Source organism: Pantherophis guttatus, chromosome 12 (genome assembly GCF_059756535.1).
Source record: "Pantherophis guttatus breed Tessera chromosome 12, ASM5975653v1, whole genome shotgun sequence".
Classification (NCBI taxonomy): domain Eukaryota; kingdom Metazoa; phylum Chordata; class Lepidosauria; order Squamata; family Colubridae; genus Pantherophis; species Pantherophis guttatus.
In genome coordinates this window covers 15,214,371-15,227,026 of record NC_142074.1, presented here as the reverse complement: position 1 = coordinate 15,227,026, position 12,656 = coordinate 15,214,371, and the positions used below count along the sequence as shown (strand labels likewise).

Sequence of the window (12,656 nt, the reverse complement as noted above, 5' to 3'; positions counted from 1 at the left end):
AAGATCGTCTTTTGCGACCGTCTGACAAGCAAAGTCAACGAGGAAGCCAGATTCGCTTAAGAACCCTGTGACTTAACAGCTGCAGTGATTCGCTTAGCAACTGTGGCAAGAAAAGTCGTAAAATGGGGCAAAACTCAATAAATGTCTTGTTTAACAACAGAAATTATGGGCTCGAGGATTTCTGTACTTTCGTTATCTTCTCGTGTGATTGTTATTTCGAGGACATCAATAACACACTTATGCAAGAAAATTGAAATAATATATATGATTATGATTTACAAACAAAAATTACTTAAAATTGGTGTTTATATAAATGGTATGGTTAAATAGATAGAATTTAGGGAAATAATTGGGAAACTGTATTAAATAGCATTATTTGAATTAAGAACTATGTTTAAATGTTAAATTGCTATATTTTTAAGGGGTTCCTAGCAGGGGTGGGATTCAGCATCACTTTTTTGCCAAACTGGTAGTTGCAAGGACTGTCTGGCCCCGCCCCTCCCAGGAGTCTCCACGTGGCCCATTTTGGATGCCAGGTAAGTGCAGCGCCTATGCGGAGGCTCTGGGAGGGCAAAAAATGAGCCTCTTGGAAGTTCTGGAAGTCCGAAAGTGGGCCCGTTTTCAGCCTCCAGTGGACCTCCAGAGCTTGGAGGAGGCTGTTTTCACCCTCCCGGAGGCTCAAGGAAAGCTTTGGGAACCTGGGGAGGGTGAAAAGCAGGCCTCCCAGAAGTTCCAGAAGTCCGGAAACCGACCCGTTTCCGGCCTCCAGACGGCCTCCAGATCCTGGGGAAGGCTGTTTTCGCCCTCCTGGAGGCTCGAGGAAAGCCTCCAGAGCTTGGGAAGGGTGAAAATGCTCCCCCCACCCACCCAACCATGGTGCAGGAGGCCGATTAGGCCACGCCCACCCTGGCCACGCCCACCCAGCAACCAGGAAGAGAACCGATTGCTAAAATTTTTGAATCCCACCCCTGGTTCCTGGCTAGAAGCCAAATGTTGGCACTGCTCAAGAAGAAGAAAACAGAATTTTAACGGAGCAAGTTGGCCAAGGGTCTCCATGCGACTTTGCTAGCAGGGTAATCAAAAGATCAAAGGGAGGGGGAAAGGATACAGGCGTTAGGCCAGATGAAGGTCCACCTACACGGTTCTTAAGGAAGACTCACCTGGAAACAAGCAGTGCCGAAGGAGATCCCAGCCACAATGCCCATCTCAGAGTCCATGGTTTGTATCACCAGGCTAAAACAACCCTGCAGAGGGAAACAAGAGCCATCAAAGGAGAGGCCTTTTCACAAGGAACCAAAAACACACCCAAGTCCATTTCAACCTTGACTTGACTTTAACCTTCATCAAAGACCGGGGGCCGATTTCTTTTAATCGGACGGGAGACTTGCAAAGGTCTTCCAGGTTGTGTCAATATTTGTGCAACGCTGTCGCTTTTAGTGCAGTGGACTTTGGAAGGATTAGCAACCAAGACCTGCTCCTTTTTCAGCTCAACAGGAAGTAAAGGCCAGGACCAACTCACAATCCAAGGTTCGCATTCCATGCCACACACACTCCGTGTTATCTCACATTGTGGTCCATAATACAATATGATCATGGAGACTCAATCCTCCAAAGGAAAGATTGAAGGCAAACAAGGTCCAGGCAGAAGAAGAACATCGTTGTGGTACATTTGCTGTCCCCAGCAAAGAGGGCTGGGAGAGAACAGGGGGGGCGGATCATGGAATGGGCCCGGGGTACTTGCAGGACCATCTCCTACCGGCCTCCCACCGCCCAGTGCGCTCACATAGGATTGCCCTCCTCCAGGTGCCGTCGGCCAGACAATGTCAGCTGACAGCCCCCAGGATGAGGGCGTTCTCTGTGGCCACACCGACCCTCTGGAATGGGTTACCCACCGGGCTCCGGACGGCCCTGACCTCCGCACTTTCCGCGCCGAGCTGAAGACATGGCTTTTTCAGCAAATTCCCTGATCTGCTGCGAGGTTTTTTAATTGTCTAGGGTTTTTAATTGACTAATTTTAGCACTTGGATTGTTGTGTTGTTTTTATTTTGTGAGCCACCCCGAGTCCTACGGGAGAAGGGTGGCATATAAATTTGAAAAATAAATAAATAAATAAATAAACCTTGTGGGGTGAGGGCCATCCCCCAAGCCTGGCCTTCCTCTTCCCTCGTCTGCGGGGTGAAATGTGCACTCCCCTCCCCCGGCCGAGCACAAAAGTAGGCATGGCTGGGGTGTGTGTCATGTGATTGTGTGGGAGTGAATGACGTTGAGTTGGCCACACCCACCCAGGTTTTGTGGCTCCCGGTGTTTTCTTTTCTGTGGGAAACGGGTCCAAATGGCTCTTTCGAGTGTTTAAGGTTGCAGACCCCTGTTCTAGAGAAGCCTAGAAAGGTCAGCAGGCCTTATGAACTTACACGTTCGTAAACTTTGTCTCCTGCTCTGGTGACGTTCTTCAAGTCAACGTCCGTACAGTTCTCCAAAGCTTTGCAGCAACTGATGGGAATCCCTTTTTCTTTGAAGTAGTCGCTCGTTTTCCAGTCCGTGAAATTCTCTACACCACAGCAGTGCAACTGGGCAAAAGCAAAAGGGAGCATGAGATGACCACGGCAAGACGTGCAAACTACGCCACCCAAAAATGGGAATGCCCCAATGTCCGAATAGCCTTTTGGAGATCTTTCAAGAAGGGCTCTAACTTAAAAAGGGTTTTCTTTTCTAGATCTGGCTGGGAAGTGTTCCACGTTAATCTCAAACACCCTTTGGGAATATTATTTGGAAATAATATAATCTGGAAACTAATCAAGGAGAGAAGCAACTTAGAACTAAGGAGAAATTTCCTGACAGTTAGAACAGTTAATCAGTGGAACTACTTGCCTCCAGAAGTTGTGAATGCTCCAACATTGGAAGTTTTTAAGAAGAAGTTGGATAACCATTTGTCTGAAGTGGTGTAAGGTTTCCTGCCTAAGCAGGGAGTTGGACTAGAAGACCTCCAAGGTCCCTTCCGTCCACTCCATTCTATTTCTATTCTATTCTAGGCCCAAAATGGGATATGGAGGGGTCCGGTGCATTTTTGCTCCCAGGAGGCTCAGGAAGGTCTACTAGGCCCAAAATGGGGTGCGGGGATCGCATGCGGAAGGGGGAGGGACGCATGGGGGGGGTCGCATGCACATTGCATTATGGGTATGGCCGTGGGTGTGCGCTTTCGGCCCACAACAACAAAAAAGTTAGCCATCACTCCCATAGATAAACGTCAAATTTCACCAGGGTTCAAAATTTTGCTTCTCCTACTTTTCAAGATTTATTTAGGGAGTTCCCTTGACCCCCATCCCAAGGTGTTTCAGGGACAGAACAAGCTGTAAGTTTATACATTATAACAAACCGTAAGTATGTAAGTTATAGCAAACACAGAGAAAAATACAAGGTTTCCACTCACTGTTTTCTGGATGTCATCGATTGCTTTGCTGGGGTCGTCTCTGGTCCCATTGTAACGCATCACAGCATTTTCATAGTTTTTCTTAAAACTATCCTTTATCTTTAAGGAAAAGGAGAACGTTCCATCATGTACAGGTGAGGCTGTCACCTGCTCAAAAGACACCTCCAGCCATTTGAATGAATTCAAAGCTAACGGGAGATGCAAGGAATGAAAAGGCCTGATAACATATCAGAATGGTAGCAGGGGTGGGCTTCAAAAATTTTAGCAAGGGCTTCTCTGGCCTGTTGCTGGCTGGGCATCGCCATGGTGGGCGTGGCCTAGTCAGCCTACTGCACCACAGCAGGCGGGGAGGCGTTTTTGCCCTCCCCAGGCTCCAGAGGTTTTCATCTAGCCTCCAGGAGGGTAAAAACGGCCTCCCCAGGCTCCGGAGGCCCTCTGGAGGCCAGAAATGGGCCTGTTTCCAGTCTTCCCAAACTTCCGATAGGCCCGTTTTTCACCTCCACGTGCGCCCTGCATTTATGTGCATCCAAAACGGGCCATGTGGGGACTCGTGAGAGGAGAGGGGCGGGGCAGAGTGGGGCCAGCCAGGAGTGGGATTTGGGGGGTTTCTCTGAACTGCACAGAATCTTAGCTAGAGGTTCTCCCAAACCCCTGCGAACCCCCAGCAGCGAACCCCTGAATGGCAGATTCTTAGAAAAGACTTTGCAGAAATAGAAAAATGCCACTTTCAAGATACGGTTCAAATGAGAGATGGTAATTTTCTGTCGGTTTCAACCTTCTTGTCTTAAATTGTATTTAAAAAAAAAAAATACTGAGTATCCGCACATATTTTTATACAGCAAAAATGCCAAAGCAGATGTTTTTCAAAATGCATTTTGGCACATTAAGCCATCGGTGATGCTAAAAATACAAAGAATTGAGAATTGGAAGGATTTCCATTACAATCCGCATTTTGGTATGGACTCAAACAGCTTCTACACACAACACCACCATCCTAAATTGGCTGTGCAAAAACGTCAGTCACAAGTCAGACAGGCTCGTTTTATAAAACCTAAGAGACGTTTCCGACAACTTAAGGGCAATTTTACAAACACTCCCATCCTCAAAGACATTTACTATGAAATTATACACCACCTCATTCCAGCTAAATAAAGGAATGGAATTTCTTAAATTTAAAAAAATGGGAGATCAAATTTGAATGAAATGACCTTTACTGGAAGGATTTTTCAGGAATCTCGGTTGTTTGGCAAGCTCCAGTTTTCAAGGAAAACAAAAGAGGATCCTACTTGCAAACTTCCTGAGGAAAAAATAACAGGAAGTTCCATTTTTACCCCACTAAAACAGCAAATTATCGAAGACACAGCACGCACCTCATGCCTGAAGACAAAACCCAGAATGGCAGCCACCAGCACCACAAGGAAGATGAGGGTTAAGAACATGGCATACTGTGGACAGAAAAAAAAAGGAATGAAGAACATCAAAAATGATCCTTAATGATTAATCAATCAATCAGAATACAGCTGGAAGGGAAACCTGGAGGTCTTCTAGTCCAACTGCCTATTTAAGCAGAAGACCCTATACCAATGATGGAGAACCTTTTCGGCACCGAGGAAGGAAGGAAAGGAAGGAAGGAAGGAAGAGTACTTAAGACTTCTATACCGCTTCACTGTGCTTTACAGTGCACTGTTTACTATCCATCTGCAGGCTATGCTATCCCTTATCTAACCATTCCCTTGTGTCTCTTGGCCTGGTCTTTCCCACATATCATTAGCAATAGCAATACCACTTAGACTTATATACCGCTTCACAGTGCTTTACGGCCCTCTCTAAGCAGTTTACAGAGTCAGCCTATTGCCCCCAACAATCTGGATCCTCATTTTACCCACCTCAGATGAATGGTTGGCTGAGTCAACTTTGAGCCTGGTAAGATTCAAACTGCCGATATCCGGCAGTCAGCAGAAATAGCCTGCAGTACCGCATTCTAACCACTGCGCCACCATGCCAACGCTAACATGCATGCATCTTCATTTTTAAACTGGGCTGAAATTGCAAATCCCAACCAGTTACTTGGCGTTCAATCAAAAAAAAAAGGCTGTTTGAAACAATTACCAGTTTCAGCATCCATGTGCTTCCGCGACAGGTGGCAAAACAGCCAAAGGTGCCGAGCAGAGCGACCACCAACCCTGCCCCGATCAGGACGTAAGGAACATTGCTGGCCTTCTCATTCAGCAGGAAGAAGTAGACTTCCAAGCTCACCTTGCCCCAAATGCCAACGCCTAGCAGGATGATGCCAGTGAACTGGAAAAGTAGAAGAAAGAAATATATGAGTCAAAAGGGCAGCATTTCAGGAGATCTTTCCCTGCAGACAAGCAAGCTGTTTCCCTTAACCAGAATTCTCTGTGATTCTGCGCTACCCTTGCATTGATGCAGATCAGTTCTGCTTCGACCTGAGTTACCAAAGCTGTCAACCACTGTCTGGTTTGGCTCTGCAACAAGACAGACACAGACTTCAATGGATAATTAGAACTGCAGAAAAAACAACCTGTCTTCCATTGAGAACCTGCATACTGTATGAGTCAAAGAGGGCTGTGAAAATATCTACAGACCTCTCACATCCTGGACATAAATTGCTTCAACTTCTGCCCTCAAAACGACGTGATAGAGCATTGCAAAGCAGAACAACTAGACACAAGGACAGTTTTTCCCCGAATGCCATCACTCTGCTAAACAACTAATTCCCACAACTCTGTCAAACTATTTACTAAGACTGTACTACTATTCTTCTTCTCATCCTTTTTATTACCTATCTCCTTCTACTTAAAAACTATAAACTTGTTGCTTGTATCTTTACGATTTATATTGTTTTGTTTAAGTTTCCTAGTTTGATTTTGATTGCTTATTTAGTATCCTATGACTATCACTAAGCATTGTATCTTATGATTCTTGATGAATGTATTTTATGTACACTGAGAGCTTATGCACCGAAGACAAATTCCTTGTGTGTCCAATCACACTTGGCCAATAAAGAATTATTATTATCCTGTTTCCCTGAAAATAAGACCCAACCGGAAAATAAGTCCTAGTATAATTTTTCAGGATGCTCGTAATATAAGCCCTACTAGCGGTGGGTTTCAAAAAATTTTACTACCGGTTCTGTGGGTGTGGCTTGGTGGATATAGCATGGCTTGGTGGGCGTGGCAGGGGAAGGATACTGTAAAATCTCCATTCCCTCCCCAATCCAGGGGAAGTTACTGCAAAATCCCCATTTCCTCCCGATCAGCTGGGACATGGGAGGCAGAAAATAGATGGGGGTGGGGCCAGTCAGAATTTTTATTACCGGTTCTCCGAACTACTCAAAATTTCCACTACTGGTTCTCCAGAACTGGTCAGAATCTGCTGAAAGCCACCTCTGAGCCCTACCCCCAAAATAAACCCCAGTTAAGGCTGTCAGCCAGATGGATGCATTTAGTACCATATTTTTCCTAAAATAAGACCTAACCAGAAAATAAGCCCTAATGCATCTTTTAGAGAAAAAAATTAATATAAGACACAGTCTTATTTTTGGGGAAACACGGTGGTGGTATTGTTGTTGTTGTTGTTGTTGTTGTTGTTGTTATTATTATTATTATTATTATTATTTATTATTATTAATTATTATTATTATTATTATTATTATTGGTTAATCTTTAGTGAGATTCACAGCCTTTGAGGCTGGTTAATAGCTCAGCAGCTCGAGTCCTAACCAAGGACCTAGAAATTGTTAAGGTATACTGTTGTTGTTGTTATTATTATTGTTATTATTATTATTATTTACTTTATTCATTAAACATGAAACTCAGTCAACTGAACATTTAAAAATGTGTCATAAATACCATTGACTGGTGCTAATGGTTGATACGAGTTTCTGCCAGCGTCCTAGGTATCAACCAAGTACCTTCTTAAGATGTACGATATTCCAAGTAGCGCAGTTTTTTGCAGTTCCGCTGGTGTTATTGCAGGAAGCTGCAATTTGTTGATGTATCGTATAAAATTCTAGGACATGGTACCAAGTGACAATGGGTATCGCTGTTGTTATTATTATTATTACTCTTCTTCTTCTTCATCATCATCATATTAATCCCAGGAGTACATATATGCCCCTTCATTCAGAATCACTGCTTGGGCCCCTCAGCATGCATGTAGAAACTTTTGAGGGAGGGGAGATCCACCCTTCTTCACAGGGGAGGCAACCTATACAGCCTTGGATTAGATTTTACAGAGCCCACAAATAAATTGCTAGAATGGGTTGCAAGGATTGGCTTAGATTACTAGCACAGGAAAACAAGATATTTTTCCCAGTTTAACATTTTTACTGAGTTCTAAAAGTATTGTAAAATACAAAATACAAAAGTAAATAGAAAAGGAGCAGCGGGAAGGGGAAAGAGAATTGAGGAAAGATAAGAAAAAGAAAGAAAGAAAGAAAAAGAAGTATTGACTTCTGACTCTCTCTATTACAGTAAAATAAGGCATTAACATCAGATCACAAGTTTTTGCTTTTTCATAATAATATGAACAAGCCATTTCTATAAAGATCTATCTGTCTGATCTGTGAAACCCCAGTTTCATTCTTTTCCACATCAAGCACGGAGTTCAGAAGCGGTCTCCGTGTGGAAACAAACGTACTTATGTTCTCTTCTTTAATCAAAGTAGTCAATTTTGCCATTTCAGCCAACTCCATCAAGGAAAACAAGGTATTTTTTCTGACAGGGCTGAGAAGAGATGGGATAAGGAAAAGCAAAAAGGTATGTGTCCCTGCTTAAAATTCGTGGCTGGGTACCATTTATTTACTGTAGTACTTGTTTATATCCTGTCTTCATCACTTTATAAATAACTCAAGGTGCCAAACATATGTAATACCCCTTCCTCTGTCTATTTTCCTCACAACAACAATCTTGTGAGGTGGGTTGGGCTGAGAGAGAAAGAGGACCGGTCCAAGGCCACACAATTGGCTTTCATGTGGCTAAGGCGGAACTACAACTCACTGTCTCCTCGTGATTGTCCCAAAGTCAACCAATTGGCTTTGTGCTAAGGCAGGACTAGAACTCACTGTCTCGTGGTGATTGGCCCTAAATCACTCAGCCGACTTTAACGTATAAGGCAGGACTACAACTCACAGTTTCCTGGCGTTTGTCTCAAAGTCAACCAATCAGCCTTGATGGCTAAGGCGGGACTAGAACTCACTGTCTCCTGATGATTGGCCTTAAGTCACTCAGCTGACTTTAACGTATAAGGCAGGACTACAACGCACAGTCTCCTGGCGTTTGTCACAAAGTCAACCAATCGGCTTTGATGGCTAAGGCGGGACTAGAACTCACTGTCTCCTGGGGATTGCCCCAAAGTCATCTAGCTGACTTTTCATGTTTAAGGTGGAACTAGAACTCTCAAGTCTCCTAGTTTCTCGCCTAGTGCCTTAACCACTAAGCCAAACTGACTCTGATAATCCATCATGGTTTTTCCTCCCAAAATTACGGAGCCAATCATCTTGCTAAGGATTCAGAAAGAGGTTGTACTTTTTAAAAAACTCTTAACTTTTTAAAACATTCTGGCCAACGACGCTCTCCATCCTATAGGAAGCGTGCAATTCAATTTCACAGTAGATCATTCAATTAAACTAAGGATTTAACCAGCCTCTGAAGCCTTAGCGGAATGCTCAGTGACTAAGATGCTGAGCTTGTCGATCAAAAGGTCGGCAGTTCAACGGTTCGAATCCCTAGTGTCACGTAATGGGGTGAGCTCCCGTTAATTGTCTCAGCTTCTGCCAACCTAGCAGTTCGAAAGCACGTAAAAAAAATGCAAGTAGAAAAATAGGGACCACCATTGGTGGGAAGGTAACAGCGTTCCATGCGCCTTTGGCATTTAGTCATGCCGGCCACATGACCACAGAGACGTCTTCGGACAGCGCTGGCTCTTCGGCTTTGAAACGGAGATGAGCACCGCCCCCTAGAGTTGGGAACGGCTAGCACATATGCGCGAGGGGAACCTTTACCTTTACTTTATGAAGCTTCGTTTTGTCTTTTACTTCCCACTACTACACAGTGTTTCATATCTCAGGATTTGTCTCATTGTGCAAGTAGCTTCCACCAAGTCCTTCAAAGGCAAGTCCTTGGGGATTCCTCCCCTCCCTTCCCCCCCACCCCAGATCTCGCTTCCCCGCCTACCCCCATTCCCACGTACACAGATTCCCTTCCATTTCTCTTCGGTGGAAAGAGACAAAGGAAAACAACAGTGCCTTGCGTTCAAAAGACCGACTCTGCTATTCCCTGGGGAAAAAAACCACACTCACCTGAATCCAAAGCCTGGAGCAGCAATGTTGAAAGGAAAGGACATGGTTACTCACTGCATTCCACACATTGCTATTCACCCCCCCCCCCAAAAAAAAAAAACCACCAGCAAAGCAAACTTGGCAACTTTTTTCTTTTTTAATAAGAAAAGTAGAAAGATGCAAGACCTTGGGCCTAGCCCCTATCAAGAGAGGGTGACTATTACTTACTATAGTCTCAGACCTGAGCCCTTTCCTTGAAGGATGAAATTCCACCTTATACCAAGCATCAATGTTATTATTTGTTTAACTAAGCACATGGGAGGACTTTTGAGGGTTGACGAAAACCCTCTGAAATATTATTTCAATGTGTCCTATTTGGACGTGGGTGGGTGTTGACAGACAGCAGGATGCTCTGCTCTGTTTTGGGGATGTCTGTTTCATCAGGCGGTGTATCTTTATTGCTGATCTAAGAAGAGGTGGGAAAAGAAAGAAGATACAGGCATTCCTTTGAGAAGTGGGACAGCGTGAATTTCCCTTCTCTTTCCTGAATGTCTTTAGAGGCCCATCTACAAGACCAGAGGTCTGCAACCTTAAGCATTCAAAGAGCCATTTGGACCCATTTCCCACAGAAAAGAAAACACCGGGAGTCATAAAATCTGGGTGGGCGTGGCCAACTCGATGTCACTCACTTCCACCAGTCACGCCTACCCAGCCGGTCATTAGGGCAGAGAACCAGTTGTTAAAAAACACCGGGAACCACAAAACCCTTTTGACATCTCTCTATCTCTCCCCTCCCTCCCTCCCTCCTCTCTCTCCCTCTCTTTCTGTATCTCTCTATGTCTCTCTCTCTCCCCCTCTCTCTGTATCTCTGTCTTTGCCCCGGCCGCTTCTCCATCCCACGGCCGCTTCTCCATCCCACGCCATCACCCTTATCTTCTCAGGCCAGGCGAGGAGTGACTGGGAGGGGAAGGCGAGGGACGGGGCCAGCCAGTGGTGGGATCACCTGACAGGCAGCCACAGCAGAGGGCCCAAAGAGCCGCATGTGGCTTCGGAGCCGCAGGTTGCTGACCCCTGTACAAGACAGTCCCTGTCCTAATATTTCTTTTTACTCTTCCTCTTTTCATGTATTCAAATTATGTTTATACTTTTACTTGTTCTCTTATATATGCCTGACAAATAAAATTAAAATTAAAAAAATGTTTTTTTTTTTCTGGAAAAAAGGATTCCTATGAGTCTCTCCTTGGGTTCAGTTTACAAAACTTTCCTCAACTTTCAAGGTTCCAACAACTTTGGATCAGGCAAGAGGGCAGAGGGGAAAAAAATAATAAGAGGCTGAACTTGGAACCCTGATTACTCCCAGATTATCTCACTTAGATAGAGAATTTAAAAAACCACCACCTTCTACACAAGATCAATAACCTTTCCTCTATTATTATTATTTTTTTTCTGGTCAGAAAGAATTCTCCAACTCCAAAGTTCGCAGGATAAAGGAAGGTCTGAAGTTACAACTTCTCTTGAGTGTTCACACACTCCTCGTTTAAGCCAGGGGTCTCCCCAACCTTTGCAATTTTAAGACTGGTGGATTTCAATTCCCAGAATTCTGGGAGTTGAAGTCCACAAGTCTTAAAAGTTGCTAAAGTTGGAGATCCCTGGTTTAAGCCCTGACTCCCGGGGGCGACCACAACAAACATTGGGTTCCCTTCCCACAACTTCCAAGCCCTTCAGGTTGAACGCCACAAGCTTGCAAGCGTTAATTGCAAGGGAAAATGCAAAGTACAGGGCAATGGGGAAGGAAGGAAGAAGCCTCCGCATCTAAATATTAGACACAGAGTTAAGTTTGCAAAATGCATGCAAGGCAAAACTCGTTTGCTGCATGCTCCCATCACATGCAATGCCCTAAGCCAGGGGTGGGCAATTGTGGCTCTTTTACAACCTGTGGACTTCAACTCCCAGAATTCCTGAGACAGCCAAGCTGGCCACCCTTGCCCTAAGCAAATGAGCTCAACGCTGGCTGAGGGATTCTGGGACTTGAAGTCCCTGCATCTCCCAAGTTTCCAAGTTTGAGCAACTGCTGGGGTAGAAGAACTGCTGTGCATCCTTTTTTTATATATATTTCCACAAGGTGCTAAGGCTAAGCCAATGGCCGGAGCTGCCTCCAGGCAGGTGGGACCAAAAAGCCCCATCATGAGCTGTGCTACCTACACATGATGGGGTATGTAGTCCACACACCCCCCACCACCACACACACACACTTCTCTTTGCAAAAGGCGCCCCCTCCTTCTTGCAAAAGGAAACATTTGGGGGGGGTGGGAAGGAGAGAAAGACAAAGGCGCCCCCCCCTTTTGCCCTGCTCCTACTAGGGGAGGGGACCCCCTCTCTCCGCCCACCTCCCATTGTTCCTTAGAGACCCCTTCCTCACCCAGAAGATGAAGGTGTAGATGAGGAGGACGCTCTTCAGGCAGGTGATAACCGGCTTGGTCTGCAGCCTCCGCGATGGGGATGCCATTGCCCGAACCCCGAACCCCGCCGCTCCTCCAAACCAAGAAGCCAGACTCCCGACTGTTCCAGCCGCCGCCGACCAGGACGGAACGAGCCGAGCCTTTCCGGAAAACGCCGAAGCAGACAAGAGAGGGCGTCTTCTCCCAGCCAATCGCAAATCCCGGCGGACCTGCTGAGCCTGTTCGGAATTCGCCGAAAGAGGAACCTCTGAAGGGTAGCCGACGCCGAGCGTGGCCGGGCGCTTTTCCGGAAGATCCCGAACCCAATCGGAACCACCCGAACCTTTCCGGGAGCCTCCTTCGGCTTTTTCCGACGTCTCGCCTTTTTTTTTTTTTTCCTTTCCCCCAACGTGATTTAGGTTTAGCAGCGAATTTTTCCAAAGAAAAGCTTTGTTTGCGCCGTGAGGTGGCGCCAGTCACCAACAGAGAG

At 45.5% G+C, this 12,656-nt stretch overlaps 1 protein-coding gene across 2 annotated transcripts in view; it reads right to left on the bottom strand.

The window, feature by feature from the left end:
* Positions 1–12,656, bottom strand: part of TSPAN6 (tetraspanin 6) — a 17,371-nt gene extending 4,715 nt beyond the window's left edge. The window contains exons 1-6 of one of the 2 annotated variants that reach the window (XM_034416670.3): positions 12,148–12,656; positions 5,537–5,725; positions 4,798–4,872; positions 3,428–3,526; positions 2,412–2,567; positions 1,161–1,244 (exon numbers count right to left, since the gene is read on the bottom strand). In XM_034416670.3, coding sequence (XP_034272561.1) covers positions 1,161–1,244; positions 2,412–2,567; positions 3,428–3,526; positions 4,798–4,872; positions 5,537–5,725; positions 12,148–12,234 — 690 coding nt within the window. In that variant the 5' untranslated portion in view covers positions 12,235–12,656. The remainder of the gene's footprint in view (positions 1–1,160; positions 1,245–2,411; positions 2,568–3,427; positions 3,527–4,797; positions 4,873–5,536; positions 5,726–12,147) is intronic. The other variant, XM_087877483.1, reaches the window with a different exon arrangement.